Source organism: Saccopteryx bilineata, chromosome 2 (genome assembly GCF_036850765.1).
Source record: "Saccopteryx bilineata isolate mSacBil1 chromosome 2, mSacBil1_pri_phased_curated, whole genome shotgun sequence".
NCBI classification, from domain to species: Eukaryota; Metazoa; Chordata; class Mammalia; order Chiroptera; family Emballonuridae; genus Saccopteryx; species Saccopteryx bilineata.
The window spans coordinates 134,875,100-134,892,602 of record NC_089491.1 but is presented as its reverse complement, the minus strand read 5'-3'; the positions used below and the strand labels follow the sequence as shown (position 1 = coordinate 134,892,602).

Below are 17,503 nucleotides of genomic sequence, written 5' to 3'. Positions count from 1 at the left end.
TTTAAAAAAACAAAAGCAAACCTTGAGATCAACTTTATTGCTGATGGCTGTGGCCTCTTCTTCCCTATGCCTTTATCTCTCTGATGGCCTAAAGCTCATCCAGGATAGTACAGTGCTTAGGTTTTTCTGGACCAAGAGGCAAAAAGAGACAATCTGCCTCTCAAGTCTGCCCCTGCTCAGTCCCTCCCCTGTCCCACCCTACCCTATTGCACATCAAATCATGTAAACATGGCTACAGGCACAGCCCGGAATAGCACTGAGGCAGATTGATGTGTAAACGGATTTGGGACCAGAAGCCAGACTCGGTCACCCAGTCCCACCCCATGCTGAGGCCCACAGTTAAATCTGGAAAAGGGGGGAAGGGGAGGGGGCCTGGTCCCAAACTCTGGCTCAGATTATGCAACAGTGCAGATGGCTCAGCTCCCCTCTGCCACCCACCCCTCCCAGATTCCAGGTCCTGAGGTCCACCCACTCCTGGTGTTGCTCCAGGCCTGAGCAGCAGATGGCAGTGTCCAGTTTTCTCCCTCTCACCCCCAACTGGGGATCACTGGTTCTGGGTCTTCCTAGATGCCCTGGGAAAACCGGAAACAGGCAATGGCAGTCTGTCTAGCCCTAGAAAAGAGGAGGGAGGGGGCATATAATCAGACCTCTGGGATAAGACAACAAAGCCACCAAATGGATGGATGTGGGAGGTTACAAACAAAGCAGAAAGCATGCTGTCTTTCCTTCTGGGATGACCCGTTCCAGAGGGCACCAACTCAAAATTATCCCACTAGCCCATGCCCCTCCACTCCTTCTCACCAAAAGCCCGGATCAGCTCTGCCCGCACAGCTGCAGTGAAGGTCTTCACCAGACAGAGAGTGGTGAGGCCCGCAAAGGTTGCATTGTAGAGGAACACGATGTAGAAATTGCCCAGCCAGTTGAAGCGTCCAAAATCACCCAGCAAGTCAAAGCGAGTGAGTCCTGCAGTACAAAGACCAGGATGGGAGGTGGGCACCCCAGCCTCTCCCTGGCTCAGAGTCCAGCTTTCTGCTGCCTCCTGGTGGCCTCATTGCAACTGATAGGTTGGCCTCCTCTCTCATCAATTATTTCTATCTCTCAAGCTCTGTCTCTGGCAGTTCAGGGCTGTGGAAAAAAAGTGTCAACCGCTAGCCTTGTTCCAACTTCCCTTCTAAAGTTTGGCATGTTTTCCAGTCAAGTCCCCTCTGGCTCCAGGTGTCCCGAAGAGCTCCCTGGGCCTGCCAGTTGTCCCTGGGTCAGGAACGTTAAAGGTAGTCACCACGTATTTTATCAGTGTGGAGGCTAAGAGCTCTGACTCTGAATAGACTGTTTTGGTTCATATCCAAACTCCACCCCAACTAACTGTGTGATCTGGGACAAATTCTTTAAACATCTGTGCCTCAGTTTCCTCAACTATAAAGTAGAGAAAATAATGGGACTGTGAGAATCAAATGACACACACAGGCCCTGGCCGGTTGGCTCAGTGGTAGAGTGTCGGCCTGGCGTGCGGATGCCAGGGCACACAGGAGAAGCGCCCATCTGCTTCTCCACCCCTCCCCCTCTCTGTCTCTCTCTTCCCCTCCCGCAGGCAAGGCTCCATTGGAGCAAAGATGGCCCGGGCACTGAGAATGGCTCCGTGGCCTCTGCCTCAGGCGCTAGACTGGCTCTGGTCGCGACAGAGCGATGCCCCAGATGGGCAGAGCATTGCCCCCTGGTGAGCGTGCCAGGTTGATCCCGGTCTGGCGTATGTGGGAGTCTGTCTGACTGCCTCCCCGTTTCTAGCTTCAGAAGAATACAAAAAGGAAAAGAAAAAAAAACCACACAAATGACACATACACATAAAGCACTATATGTGCCAGGCACTAACTAGTTTAACACTTACTGAGCCCTTAAATAATACATATATCATCACAAGTATGATTTCTGAGGCCCTCCTCCACTTAAAAAAAAATTCCTACCTGGACCCAACCTAAATGATCTAACTGGTAAACCTACAAACCTAGTTTGTAGGTAAACCTACTACTAAATCCTCATGGTTTAAGTATAAATGGTACAGGGGAAAGAGTATGGATTTAAGAACCAGAGAAGCCCTGGACGGTTGGCTCAGTGGTAGAGCGTCGGCCCGGCGTATAGAAGTTCTGGGTTCGATTCCCGGCCAGGGCACACAGGAGAAGCGCCCATCTGCTTCTCCACCCCTCCCCCTCTCCTTCCTCTCTGTCTCTCTCTTCCCCTCCCGCAGCCAAGGCTCCACTGGAGCAAAGATGGCCCGGGCGCTGGGGATGGCTCCTTGGCCTCTGCCCCAGGCACTAGAGTGGCTCTGGTAGCAACAGAGTGACCCCCGGAGGGGCAGAGCATCGCCCCCTGGTGGGCAGAGCGTCGCCCCTGGTGGGCGTGCTGGGTTGATCCCGGTCGGGCGCATGCGGGAGTCTGTCTGACTGTCTCTCCCCGTTTCCAGCTTTAGAAAAATACAAAAAAAAAAAAAAAAAAAAAGAACCAGATAAAATTAATTTATTTTTTTATTTTGAGAGTACATTTATTAAAGCTGGGGATAGTGGGGGAGTTGGAAGAGGTAGAATAAATAAAAGGGTGATAAATGGTGATGAAAGGAGACTTGACTTGGGTGGTGAACACACAATACAGTATACAGATGGTGTGTTATTAAATTGTACACCCAAAACCTACTTATTATTAACCAATATCACCTCAATAAATTCAATTAAAAAATAAAACATAATTATACAATGAAAAAAAAAAAAAGCTGGGGACTCCGCCTGGCTGGGTGGCTCAGTGAGTTAGAGCACCATCCTGATACACCAAGGTTGTGGGTTTGATCCCCGATCAGGGCACATACTAGAATAAACCAATGAATGCATAAATACATGGAACAACAAATCTCTCTTCTTCCTCTCTATTCCTTCCTTCTTTCCCCTCTCTCTCTCTCTCTCTCTCTCTCTCTCTCTCTCTCTCGTCAAAAATAAATAAATAAATAATAAAAATTCTCTACAAATTTGGATGTTTCTTATATTGACAGTTACTCAGTGTTGCTCGCAGAATTTTGAAGACGCTACCCAGGACTACCCCGTAAACCTAGACCTAGTACTAGGTGCCAGCATGGGCTCATTGTGCCGCACTGTCTCCCCACCTCAAGTCCAGTGAACTTGGAAAGGACGTCAAATAGAGACACTCTCCAACATTGTTGGAAGGGACCTTATCAGGGACCTAACCATGAATGGACACCTGCCCTTGCCTCCACCTACAAGAGACATCAAAGTTTCCTCTAGGATGAGAAGCTATTGACACCAGAGGTAGACAGCTATCCCAAGATATTGGGAAGGCCTGTATACCTATGGACTGATGTTGAACTCAGAAACCATTTTGTTTAATTGTCTTTACCTATCTCCTAATAATATTAGCCATAATAATAGTTATACTTGTTAAAAAACAAAACAGAACTAAATGGAAGGTTATGTGATGTAGCAAATGGAAAAAAGTATGAGTTTTGAAGCAACACTACTCTGAAACAGCATAAGCATTTCACAGAGCCTCAGTTTCTCAATTTGTATCATGAGGATAATACCTTCTCATTAAGTTTGTTGTGGGAATTAGGAAGAACATGCACATAAAGTGCCTGCTTAGCACCAGTAGGTACTCAAAAAAGCCAATTCCCTTATTTCCTTTTGCTACTTACCCAGGGTTCGAGAAAAAACAGGAAGTGCTGAGCTTAGAACCAGGAGGCAGACACAGTTCCCGATGATCTGGTTAGGAATAAGGAAAGGGGAAGTAAGGAAAGCAGAGCTGCCAGCACCTAGTCCCCATGCATGCCCCCAGGATACCTCCTCTACTCCTATCCAGCTACCTCTGTCATGGCTGTGTTGTGCCATCTGGGCCGCAGGCCCCGGAAGAGTGGAGAACTGTAGAATCCCACGACCGAGGATACCATCAGGTAACTGCCACTGGGGTTAGGGAAGAACAGGCCAACTCCCAAGGATCTGTTCCCTCATCTCAAAGGAAACAGACCCTTTTACCCTTGCCCTACTTTCAAAATCATGTCTTCTTCTTTCTCAACATCAGGTTGGTGAAGACTTGCCCCCTTCCCATCACTTCTACCGCAGTTCTGCCCAGAGTCCCAAAGGAGACAGATTCAGCGGACAGGAGCAATAAAAGGATACAAGATTAATACAACCTGAATGACGGCACCAAAGGAGCCCAGCTTGGAGAAGGAGACCTGGCCCAGGGAGGCACCCTGAGAGATGAAGCAGTGTCACTTGGAGCATTATCCACCCTCAGCACCACCCAGCACCCAGCCTTCCCTCTGGCCTCAGTTTCTGCCCCTCACTCCAGCCCTTCTTAGGCTCTCCCCAAAAGATGTGGTGGGAGGGCAGCCCAGTACCTGCATGCCCCGGGGCATGGCAGCCTCATCAATAAGCAGCTCCAGGATGTGGATAGCCACAATGAGCACAGATAGGCCCTGTGTGAGACAAGGTCACAGATTCCCAACCCTGCCCCAGCCCACAGCTGTATCCAGAGTTGAATGTCAACAGCAGATACTCTGGTACAACATTTTCAGTTTCCAAGTAGTTATATGGGACCTCCTCAAGGCTGGTACAAGCAACAGATCACCTGTGAGGGTATTATAAGATTCACCCTCTCCAGGTAGAAGGATTGCAAAAAATCTGAATAGAAAAATGGACCATGGCCCTGGCCAGTTGGCTCAGCAGTAGGGCGTCAGTCCAGCGTGTGAAAGTCCCGGGTTCAATTCCCAGTCAGGGCACACAGGAGAAGCAACCATCTGCTTCTCTACCCCTACCCCTCCTCTCTCTCTCTCTCTCTTACCTTCCACACCCCTTGCAGCCATGGCTCATTTGAGCAAAGTTGGTCCTGGACACTGAGGATGGCACCATGGCCTCACCTCAGGCACCAAAATAGCTTACTGCTGAGCATTGCCCCATAGAGGGCTTGCCGGGAGGATCCCGGTCAGGGTGCATGTGGGAGTCTGTCTCTCTGCCCCCCTGCCTCTCACTTAATAATAATAATAGTAATAATAGTAAAAATAATAAGTAAAAAAAAAATGGACCTCTTCCTCAAGACCCAATAAAACTTATTCCCAAGTCCAAGTTGTGGCAAATCAGGGGACTGGTGTTCAACCCTTATTTTCACCCCAAAGCAAACCTGGGTTACTACTCAGTGGCCCTGTGTGAACTTGGGCAAACTCCTTAACTCTACATTTCATCATTTACAAAATGGGAATTGATGTGCTCAGCACAGGACAGGACACAAAGTAGGCACTCAGTGACAGGCAACTACTATTATTGAGGATAACTAGGTCTCTGCATCTCCCTCTTCCCTGAAAAGGCCTAAAGTACTCAAGGGCCAACTCTTCCCACCCCCACCAAGGCTAGTATACACACCGTCAATACCAGTAAGCACAGCATGGCCAGGGGATAGCCCAAGTTCCGCTGCCAGGCTGAAGCCTTCCACCGCTTCTCTGTGCAAGGATGGGAAGTGGTTAGCAAGGGCCTGGAACGAGAGGCTACTCTCCTTGGCGAGCCCAGGTATCCCCATCCCTACCAACCCACATACCCAGCAGGACCCTCTGTGTCTGCAGAGCCAGGACCTGTCTATGCAGCAGCTCCATGTACAAAGGCAGCCAGCAGGAGGTAGGATCTGAGAACAGAGAAGATAGTGCTGGCCCTGCCCAAGCCATGCCACCATCCCACTGAGAAGATTTTCAACTCACTGCAAATCCTGCGGGTCAAAGCTGCTTCCTCAAAAGCTGAGCAGTACAGCTGCTCCTCCAGGTCCTCTAGCAGCTGGGAGCAGGGGAAAGGGAGGGACTAACAGTCAGAGGCTCCCAGATCCTAAGGGCCCCAGGAGTACCCTGTTCATGCCAGGGCTTTATATTTATAGTCCCATTCCTTCCCCTACCTCTCATTTACCACCCTGTGGTCAGCAAGTTTACCCACCCCTCCTAACTGCCTTGTGCTCTGCTTTATGTCTGGTAACCAGCTCCAGATGATGGAGGTGGATACAAGAGCCAACAAAGGCTGTGGCCCTCTGCAAGGTGTGCATCACATAACCACATGGTTGCTTCATTGTTTGGCTTCAGCTTTGCAGGAAGCTCACCCAGGCAGATCAAAGGGCCAGCAGCACTACATACCCGGGGCTTGACCAGCAGCTTCCCAGTAACCGAGAACATGCGGGCAAGACCCAGCGGAGTACACACTGTAGGGACAGAAGCCAGTCACCTGCTGGACCCTTCTCTCCATCATTCCCCCTTCCCACTTTCCATTCCCTCTCATCCCACCCTGGTGGCTCTGGCCCAGGGACCTTACCCATTCTCTCCTAGACCCTGAATACTCACCCAGAAGAAGCAGGACCCCAAGGAAGGAAATGCAGGAGTAGAGGTAAGGGAGGTAGTACTCCCAGAAATCTAAGGGTAAAAAACAAGATACAGTCAGCCCATCTCCTTCCTACTTACTGGGACTATCAGGCCTCAGAGACAACACAAAACTTACAGGGGTTAGGCAAGTAATGCAAATCAGGAAAGCTGGCCTGTGTCAGCAGAAGAGGGAGTGGCAGGGACTACAGCAAACTGGAGATCCTAAGCCCTACCTATAGGGCACAACTGCTATTCAGCTCTAGTCACCAGGGACTAGTGCGGCCAGATTCTCAACCTCGTCAAGCAAAGCCAGAGATCTGAACATTAAAGTGAAATCTCACCATTTCAACAAGTCAGCAACTGACTCATATATTTTTTTAATCATTGCAGGGGCCCAATGGAACATTTCGGCAGGTTATATTTGGTCTAAAGTCCATCATTTCAAAACTTCAGTCTAATGGCTGAGATGATTCCAACCTTCTCCACCTTAGAGGGATACAGTTGTTCCAGGCAGGGGAGCATCATCCAACTGAAGAGCCACTCAGCCTGGAGGGTGGAAAGGAAGCTGGCCCTCTCACCATAGAGTGACTCTCTGCTGGCCTTGTTGTTGTCCACAATGGCTGATGCCACCCACACCATGCCCAGCACCAGCAGAGTGAGGAGCATCAACATTACCACCGTCTCGTAGACCCGGCCCAGGACACCCTATGGAAGAAGGCATTAGGGGTTGGATGGAGAGAAATCCCAATATCAGAGTATTGTGAGAAAGAAAGGAAATATGGGGATGTCAGCCTGGCTGGGGGAACCAGAGGACCGGATTCGGGAGGAAGGGAAAAGCGTTTCCCTCTTATTCTACTAAATCACTCTGTCCTACCCCACATGGGCTGTTCCCTATCCTGGGTATTCATTTGTAACCCCCTCCTGGCTCCTTTCCCCATCCCTGTCTTGCCCTGGGAGGCTGACCCCTGCGGTTTGCATCACAGAAGCCCTTTGTCCTTCAGTTTCCAGTTCAGCTTGACCAAAGGAAAGGACTAGCACATTCTCAGCTTCAAATACCAGCGGGTTCCAGAAGCTATTTCTTCCCTCTGCTCCCACAGGCCTAGGGTAGTAATGACTTTCAGCTGTCACTAGCACCTCACACTCCTTGTTGGTCTCCTCAACTCTGACTATAACTCTGCAAATAGTCTCCATTAAAATCTCTTCAGTCAAAACATCTGAGCAGAATTCTGTTGCCCACCTGGATTGATTGATGTATCCCTTACTCACCTTTCTGGAACCAGCGAAGCCCTCAGACTCAGTGAAGAAGTATGCAAAGGGCATGAGGAAGATGAGAGACAGGTTGGAGAAGAGAAAAACGAGGTTCCAGAGGCCTAGAGCAAAAAAGTAAAGACAGCAGTGGTCAGGAAAGGAGGGTTCAATGCAGAGAGGACTGACCATGTGCTAGCACTCACAGCACCTTTGTGTACATTAGAAAAAAAGCACCCCTTCCTCAGGGCACCTGCTATTTGCAAGAAAATAGTCATAGTAACTACACATAAGGCTATGAGGTGAATGGTGCCCCTAAAAGTTGTACAATGCACAATCTGCATAACCCTGAGCAGAAACTTTGTCCCTAGCCCCAACATTGCAGGGGGCTTGTATAGTATTTAAGGCACGTACAGCCTCTGGAAAGATGGAGTTAAGGCCTCTCTGAGGAAGCTTGCAAATCCTTGTTAGCCAGCCACTTCTTTTACTCCACAGCCAATAGTCAAATTAGGGAGGACAGGGTTGAGGGTGTGTGTGTACAGAGGGAGGTTATCCTACTCCTACACCCATGCCTACCTATCCCCAGTAACCAAGGCACAGAAACAAGGTCAGGGGTATAAGAAAGAGTCAGGGGATCAGCTAGCTTTAGGCAACACTAAGGGAGAGGAGCTTCCAACACCTAATTGTGTGGCCTCAGTTCCCAAAGACCTCAGTCCCCAAAGGATAGTAAGAATGTGGATGGAGGGGGAGGGGAAGGGAAAGGATGGTGGACAGGACCCTTCTGTTTCTCACAGTTGATAGACTCAGAAGTAGGAGGAGCAAAGGTGTTCAAACAGACACTGACTGATAAGTTCAAGGCTGTCTGTATCTGCCTGATCCTTTCTACTCTCTATCACCACCCAAAACTGTAGCCACAAGCCACGCACCATGGATGAGGGAGCCATTGAGCCACTGGATGTAGTAGTTCCGAGGCAGTGAGAGCAGCACCTCATTGCTGATGATGGAGAAGGGCAGGAGCAGGACAGCACCCAGGGCAACCGCCAGGGTAAAGGTGCAGAGCTCAAACCTGGGCAGAGAAGAGGTAGTGCCCTTGCTTAGCTCAGACACTCACTTCCCTGGGCCCCAGAAGCCCCATTCGTTCCTGTGGGCAACTGTGCATTCTCCTGGAACTGACTAAAGCAGTAACAGAGCTAGGGAAGGAGCCATCATCTGGGGGTCTACCTACAGCCCCCACCCCATCCTAGCCCTTACCTCAGGAAAGCCTTGGCACATATCAGGGATGGCCACATATCAGGCATTCATGGGAATCTGGTCACCTGCCATGTTACTTTCCCAGACTATCCCCAGGAGAGTGTGATCCTCCCACACATGCCTGTAGGGTGCACCAGGCATGATGCCAACCTAAGGGGCCTGGCCTCTGCTCAGAGATGTGGATTTCTGAGCTTGCTTTCAACCCACATAAGTGTAGGGTCATCCCAAATGGCTAAGCCCTGCACAAAGCACTAGGACAAAGGGGGGAAAGGAAGCTAAAACCTAACTTCAGCCTGACCAGGCAGTGCCGCAGTGGACAGTGTTAGACTGGGACGCGGAGGACCCAGGTTCAAAACCTCAAGATCGCCAGCTTGAGTGCAGGCTCATCTGGTTTGAGCAAGGCTCACCAGCTTGAGCCCAAGGTCGCTGGCTTGAGCAAGGGGTCACTCAGTCTGCTGTAGCCCCCCAGTCAAGGCACATATAAGAAAGCAATCAATGAACAACTAAGGTGCCACAACAAAGAACTGATGCTTCTCATCTCTCTCCCTTTCTGTCTGTCTGTCCATATCCATCCCTCTGTCTGTCTCTCTCACCAAAAAAAAAAAAGGAAAAAAATATCCAACTTCATAGCCAAGGTCTGTGTCCAAGGTTGCATCAGTTGAAAAGAAGGGACACATTTACCTATTTGGTCCACCAAGGCGGGGAGGGTTGCCTTCTTATAATCTGTTGACCCAGAGGGGTCATCTCTACATTTTTCTCTATACTTGCTAGTGAATAATAGCAGCCTGGAATTAAGGCCATCCTCTTAGAATCAAGGATGCCTCCCCTGCAGGTATCCTCTTCCGCATGCTCTGGAATTTTCATTAGTCTGCATCCTACCCTACTTCCTTCCCTATAGGCTGCTGGAAGGTGAGGCCAAGCTGAAGCCATTTCCGGTGACTCAGGCCCCAGCTGACAGTTCCTGGCCATGAGGATCCCAGAAGCTCCTGGCCTAACCAGGAAGGCAGGAAGAACAGCTTTTCTAAGCTTCCCCAGGGTGGGGTAAAGCTGGAAAAAGCCAGAAATGGGGTGTAAGCAGAAACTCTCTCTTCACTCTGTGACACCCCACTTTCTCCCCCAGCTCCAAGGCCTCACTAGATCTAAGTGTCTAAAGGATACTGGTGCCAGGTGTTCAGGCAGCAACACTTACGCAATCTTGTTGACTGTGGCATCTTCATCATCCACTACAAGAGACAGAGGCATGGGGAAGAAGCAGGACATCACTGGACAGCTCTGAGAACCATCTGTGTTGCAGTGTGCCCTCCTGCCCCTCCCTGCTCCCTGAAAGGAGGGTCTACACTCACAGAGGCAGAGTTGGACAGGAGGCTCTGGGAGAATTCATGCTGTGAATCCTACAACCTGTTTTCTGGCCAAGGTGGCAGTGATCCCAGGCCAGAAACACTCTCACTTCCCTTCCTCCCCATGACGTCTTCCATCACAGGTTCCTCTTTGTAAGCACAAAATATGATAAACAACTGGTCTGCAAGGTTAGTTACATCAGTGGTTGGGTGCAGAGAAGACAAATGCAGGGAGTGGGGGGAAGGGAGATTCACAGAGAAAGTCCCCAGGGAATTACACAGAAGCATAGCTGCCTTCTTGGGTGGGGACTCATGAAGTGATCTGGAGGGGTGGTAAAGCTAGGACAAGAAAATCTGGACAGGCTGGGACTAGGAACTGAGGCTAGTGTGTCCCTCCCACCCCCTGCCACATAATGCCTACAGGAAAGAAAACTCCAATCTAAGCACACTTAGGCTCTCTATCTATAAAGAGAAAGGCTACCATCACCAGGTCCTGGGGTCCCAGTGGTCATGAAGGTCTCTGGTCCTGACTATGGGAACACTAGGAAAGGAGGTGCCCATAACATTCACCTTGCAGTTGCCCACTTTAAGTTTAAAGAGTGCATTTATATTAACCATCTGATTTGGTCCACACAAAAACAATGGACTGGGTAGAGACTGTTAGGTCCATTTTGTAAAGGAAGAAACTGAGAGTCAGAAAAGGTAAAGGCTCTCAAACAGCCACCTCTCCTTTCCCAGTAGGCACCATAGGCCCATTCTCCTGAGGCTGGCCCCATGGCAACGGGAACACTGGCAGAGGGCGGGCAAATGGGAGGGAAGTCACAAGTACCTGTGGTGAACTCGGCAGGCTTCTTGAAGTGGGTCAGGGCAATGTGGCAGAGAATGTAGAGCGTCGCAAACAGAAGTGTTGAGATCTGCGGCAGAATGAGAGCTGGGATAAGAAACTGTAATCCCTGCCTGACTGGTGGCACAGTGGATAGAGCACTGACCTGGGACATTGAGGTCCCAGGTTTGAAACCCCAAGATCCCTGCTTGAGTGCAGGATTGCCAGCTGGAGTGCAGGGTCACCAGCTTGAGCATGGGATTATCAACATGATCCCGTGGTTGCTGGCTTGAGCCCAGAGGTCACTGGCTTGAAGCCCAAGGTTGCTGGTTTGAAGCTCAAGGTTGCTGGCTTGAGCAAGGGGTCACTGGCTTGGCTGGAGCCAACCCCCCCCCCATCAAGGTACATATGAGAAGCAATCAGTGAACAACTAAAGTGCCACAACTATCAGTTGATGCTTCTCATCTCTCTCCCTTCCTGTCTGCTTTCTTCTCTCTTTCTCTCTCTCGCTCTCTCTCTCTCGCACATGCTAAAAAAAAGGATAGAAAAAGAAAAAAATAATTCTAATCCCCAGCACATTCCTCAGCCCCAATTGCCTCTCTCTTAATTTTTTTTAAAATTTTTATTTATTTATTTACAGAGACAGAGAGTGAGTCAGAGAGGGGGATAGACAGGGTCAGACAGACAGGAACGGAGAGAGATGAGAAGCATCAATCGTTAGTTTTTCATTGCGCGTTGCAACACCTTAGTTGTTCATTGATTGCTTTCTCATATGTGCCCTGACCGCGGGCCTTCAGCAGACTGAGTAACCCCTTGCTGGAGCCAGCGACCTTGGATTCAAGCTGGTGAGCTTTTCCTCAAACCAGATGAGCCCGCACTCAAGCTGGCGACCTCGGGGTCTTGAACCAGGTCCTCTGCATCCCAGTCTGACGCTCTATCCACTGTGCCACCATCTGGTCAGGCGTCTCTTAATTCTGTGGGTGAGTTCACCCAGACAAGGCTCCATGGAACTTCCAAGGGTCTACCTTTCTCCCAGGTACTTCCTCCTAGTCAGGGCCTCAGGAGTCGCTAAGAAGCAGCAGACAGGGGCTGTCCCATGCATCTGGAAAAAGAGCACCTTGTCTAGCCCTATAAGAGTTCTCCTGGGAGAAAATAGCAACAGCCAAATGCTGGCTGATAAATTGGCAGAGAAAACTAGAGATGCACATGTACACACACCTGAAATAGGCCAGAGAACCAGAGAGCATTTACTCTTAGCACATTATTAGAAAAGGAAGCAAGTCTGAGAGGAAGGAGATACAGTATCTGTATTGTCCTGGCACTTCACTGCCCTTCCCTTTCACCTGCTCCCCCAGTGCAATCTTGACCCAAGCTCCAGGAGAGAATAAGTAGGAATCATGTTTCTAGATCAAGTCTGAACTTCTGTGCTTATTCAGAAGTCTTGAAAGAGCGGGTCTGCTATGAGCCAAACCAGAGTCTCACTTAATTCTCTGCCCCTAAGAGTAGGACTTAGTTTGACTGACTGGTGGTGGCGCCATAGATAGAACATTGACCTGGGACACTGAGGTCCCAGGTTCAAAACCCCAAAGCCGACAGCTTGAGCATGGGCTCATCCAGCTTGAGCACAGGCTCACCAGCTTGAGTGTGGGATCATAGACATGATTCCATGGTGGCTGGCTTGAGCCCAAAGGTCATTGGCCTGAGGCCCAAGGTCACTGGCTTGAGCCCAAGGTTGCTGGCTTGAGCAAGGTGTCACTGGCTCAGCTGGAGCCCCCTGGTCAAAGCACATGTGAGAAGTAATCATGAACTAAAAAGCTGTAACTATGAGCTGATGCTTCTCATCTCTCTCCCTTCCCATCCCCCTCTCTCTCCCTTTCTCTCTCTCTCAAAAAAAAAAAAAAGAGTAGGACTTAGTTTGCTCAACATCTGCAAAGATTCTGGAGTCAGTATCAGCCCCTTTAAAGGCTGCCACTTCTTTGTTCCCTCCTGCAAGTGACTTTCCAACTCTAGGACTGAGCCTCTCAGAGCCTGTCCCATGCCTCTCAGTGATTGGACCTCCAACTGACAGTTAAGATAGGACTTGGCCTGGCTGGGTAGCTCAGTTGGCTATAGTGTCATCCCAATAGACCAAGATTGCAGGTTCAATCCCTGGTCAAGGCACATACAAGAATCAACCAGGCCTGGCCCTGGCCGGTTGGCTCAGCGGTAGAGCGTCGGCCTAGCGTGCAGAGGACCCGGGTTTGATTCCCGGCCAGGGCACACAGGAGAAGCGCCCATTTGCTTCTCCACCCCTCCGCCGCGCTTTCCTCTCTGTCTCTCTCTTCCCCTCCCGCAGCCAAGGCTCCATTGGAGCAAAGATGGCCCGGGCGCTGGGCATGGCTCTGTGGCCTCTGCCTCAGGTGCTAGAGTGGCTCTGGTCGCAATATGGCGACGCCCAGGATGGGCAGAGCATCACCCCCTGGTGGGCAGAGCGTCGCCCCCTGGTGGGCGTGCCGGGTGGATCCCGGTCGGGCGCATGCGGGAGTCTGTCTGTCTCTCCCCATTTCCAGCTTCAGAAAAATGAAAAAAGAATCAACCAGGCCTGACCAGGCGGTGGCGCAGTGGATAGAGCGTCAGACTGGGATGCGGAAGGACCCGGGTTCGAGACCCCAGGATACCCAGCTTGAGCGTGGGCTCATCTGGTTTGAGCAAAAAAGCTCACTAGCATGGACCCAAGGTCACTTGCTCAAGCGAGGGGTTACTCAGTCTGCTGAAGGCCCACGGTCATGGCACATATGAGAAAGCAATCAATGAACAACTAAGGTGTCACAACGAAAAACTGATGATTGATGCTTCTCATCTCTCTCCGTTCCTGTCTGTCTGTCCCTATCTATCCCTCTCTCTGACTCACTCTCTGTCCCTGTAAAAAATTTTTTTTAAAAATTAAAAAAAAAAAGAATCAACCAGCAAATGCATAAATAAGTGGAACAACAAATAGATGTTTCTCTCTCCCTGTCTTCCCTTCCTCTCTCTCTAAAATCAATAAATAAACTTTTTTAAAAAGGCAGGACTTGACCAAGTTACTCTGCACATGTATGCATCCCAACCCCACCCCAAGTAAGCTGCTATTGCTCATGGAAGGAAACACTGATCAGTTTGGCTCCACAACTGTAGTCTTGAGAAGAAGCATTATTGTTTTTGAAGTAGTCCTAGAAGGCAGGATCAGTCTCGTGGGTATTCCAGTCTCCAAGAGGAGCTGACCTGACAGGAGATCTGCATATAATCCATACAAAGTGGGAAAAAGTCAGAGAAACCCCAGAAGAGTCATGGGTCTAGGACAAAGCTGTAGCTTTTGACATTAGGGAAGCAGAGGAGAATGAGCCACTCAGATTGCAACTGCAGAATTTTTACAGCCTAGTGCTCTGCCCTGGGCTTGCGTAATAGCCAGAAAGGTGGGAGGGCTCAAAAGGTCAGGCTGGAGTTCCACGCAGTTCCAGTACAGGCTAGGTCATTCTCTAGAGCAGGGGACGAGAGCCAGGTAGAGAAGCTACCAGAAGCCTTCAGGCTGTCCTTGGCCAGCACTGATGTCCTCAGCTAATGGGAATCAAGGATGGGGGAGACATCCAGGAGGCTGCTTCTCTGTCCAAGGTCTCGTCTCATCCCTCCCTTTTCTCTAGTAATGGGGGTCTCTGGCCACACACCATCTCAAGGCCTGGGTGAACCTCAACAATATGTTCAACCCCACCACCATGTGGGACTATCCACTAAGGGACACACAAAGGCTTCCTGAAAGCAGATCTGGCATTCTACATATGGACTGATAGATTTCCTACTTTCCAGTCCTCACAGATAAAGACAGATCCAGTTGAGCTGTGGCTCACTTTATCCCTCCTCCAATCTGAGGCTGCTCAGGGCAGACCAGAGCCCAGCCTGAGAAAAATGAAGAACGAGCCCACTCACTAACACTTCTATTCTTCCAAATCTTTTTCTTTTCCTTTCCATTTAATGTACAGAAGAGAGAGCTACCCTGGGGAGCTTCAAGGAAGACTGGGGAGAAAGGAGAAAGATGAGAGCTCAAAGCAGGCCTGAGGAAGATTCCACTTCCTAAGCACCTTTGGGTGTCCCCCACACCGAAGTGAGTTGCTGTGGCAGGTTCAGCTGATGCTCTCTAGGTGGCAGTGAGGGAGTAAAGAAGGCAGCCTTCCCCTCTAAAGCACTGAGGAAAACCACTCACAGGGGAAATCCCTAAATGGCTAGGTAGCTACTAGGAACCTCCATTCGTAGTGCTCCTAACAAACACCAATAAAGGGGTGGGGAAAGGGAATACTTGAGTTGTTCTCCATCTCTACCCAGTAGAATCCACCTCAGCAAGAGCCCCTTCTTCCAAAGTGCAAGATCCACCAAAATACCCCTTCAACAAACATCGGATGGGTTGGGGGGGGGGTAAATGTAAATAAGCCCTCCTCTAATCAAATCGACCTCTCAGACTGAGATGAGCAGACTCACCAGACTCTTAGACACTGGAGGACCCACACCCGGAACAACAGAAGGGGTGGGGGGACAGACAGGAGGGCAGGGGGAGGGGCGTGCAGAGGGGAGGAACGGAAATCGATCAGCTTTGTTTATCTCGCAGCAACCCAGCTGAGCCGACCTACTGGTTCACCAGCTGGGGCACCGGTCCTTCTGTCGGGCCGGAGCCGTTCGCTGCTCGATCTGGGTCCAGGCAGGGTCTGACGGCACTCTGAGCCCAGGTGATCGTACTCAAACCCGAACCTCTCCCTCTCCCGCGACACCCGTGCTTCTCCCCGCTTTGGTCCTAACCTTCCTGCCCCGGTCCCGCACTCACAATGCATTCGCGGACCCTCTCGTGGAATAGCTGCTCTCGCACGGACAGCACTTCGTAGTCAGCTGCTTCCATAATCTGCTCAGCATGACTGGGGCGGGCGTGTCTCCGGGCCCGGGGAGGACCAGCGGGGATAAAGCCGCCGCCGCCAAGCACCCGGACCCAGCCGAAGAGCCTTTCCTCGCAGCCTGAGACGGAAACTCGGGGAAATCTAAGGTTCAGATTCAGTTGTCCGCACGCCCCGCCCTTAAAGAGGCAGGCACTAGTGAGCCTTGCTTTAAAAGGCCCCCGTCTCCGGCCTCCTTCTGTTCCCTCCCCTTTAAAGTCGGGCCTCCGTCACGTTTCAACGCAAACACTCGCCACCAGGCTAAGAGGAAGCGTCGATCCTGACTCTATTTTACAGGCAACCAAATAACGACACAGGGATGGGCGGGTTCCTTTCAGAGAACGGAACTCATTGGCTTCGAGAGAGCTGCCTCTCATCGCTGATGGAACGCTGATAGGCTTTTCCCGACAAAGGAGGCAGGATCTTTGATGTTAGTGGGTACTGAGTCTAAGACTAACCAGTTGACTCCCTCACCTCGGGCGGGTGGAATGGGAGAATTCCTGAGTATTTGTAGCGACCAAAGTTTTAGTTTGGCCGTGGTTAAGTGAACCATTTAGAGCAGGTCAGCCATGGAAGTGCTGAAAGGTACTGCCACCCAGGAACCCAAGGCCCACAGCATCATTTTCTGAAAGTGTGTTTTTATTGGAGTGGGGTCCTCTTCACGGTGAGTTTTCACTGGGTCCCTTTTGTGGATGGTCAGATGTGTGCTGGAGCAAATACGAAAAACAAAACCAAACAACAGCAACAACAACAACAAAAACCTGAATAGAAAACTATAGAAATATTCTTCTGGCCTGACCTGTGGTGGCGCAGTGGATAAAGCATCGACCTAGAAATGCTGAGGTTGCCGGTTCGAAACCCTGGGCTTGCCTGGTCAAGGCACATATGGGAGTTGATGCTTCCAGCTCCTCCCCCCTTCTCTCTCTCTCTCTCTGTCTCCTCTCTCTCTCTCTCTCTCCTCTCTAAAAAAAATGAATAAATTAAAAAAAAATTCTTCTGAAGCTTTGTGAGGAAATGACTATAGGGGAACATCGCTGAGTAGGGGCTGAATTAAACATTAGCCAACCTGTGTGCCACTAGCTTTACAGACTTGATCTCATTTAATATCACAACCCTTAAGAGGAACGGGTTATGATTAGCATTTTAGAAATTAGAAAAAGGTAAGAGGCCATGTGCCCAAGGTCACATAATTAAGGAATTCAAGTTACCTTCCATAGTTCTGTAGTTCTTGGTGTAAGTACTGTTTGAGAAGTCCCACCGGCCCCTGACCGGGTGGTGGCGCAGTGGATAAAGCATTGGCCTGGGATGGTGAGGACCCAGGTGTGAGGCCCTGAGGTCACTGGCCTGAGGCGAAGGATCATAGACATGACTCCATGATCACTAGCCCAAGGTTGCTGGCTTGAGCAAGGGGGTCACTAGCTTTGCTGGAGCCACCCCACCCCTCCATTATATGCCTGGGGCATGACTGTCCATCATGACCTACCCAGTTAAGAATTTATGATCAAATCACCCTATGATGTTACTTTCTGTAGAACCCCTT

At 50.2% G+C, this 17,503-nt stretch overlaps 1 protein-coding gene across 1 annotated transcript; it reads right to left on the bottom strand.

The window, feature by feature from the left end:
• On the bottom strand, positions 1-16,220 carry LMBR1L (limb development membrane protein 1 like). Its single transcript, XM_066257936.1, has 17 exons — positions 15,861-16,220; positions 11,042-11,126; positions 10,065-10,098; positions 8,551-8,690; positions 7,646-7,749; positions 6,958-7,084; positions 6,362-6,430; positions 6,158-6,222; positions 5,738-5,810; positions 5,581-5,664; positions 5,409-5,485; positions 4,391-4,468; positions 4,170-4,243; positions 3,857-3,947; positions 3,689-3,755; positions 802-963; positions 1-612 (listed from the first exon to the last, which is right to left on the bottom strand). Exons 1-17 carry the CDS (start codon positions 15,930-15,932, stop codon positions 545-547), a joined length of 1,470 nt encoding a protein of 489 aa, XP_066114033.1. The 5' UTR covers positions 15,933-16,220; the 3' UTR covers positions 1-544.
• Between the last annotated feature and the right edge of the window lie 1,283 nt (positions 16,221-17,503).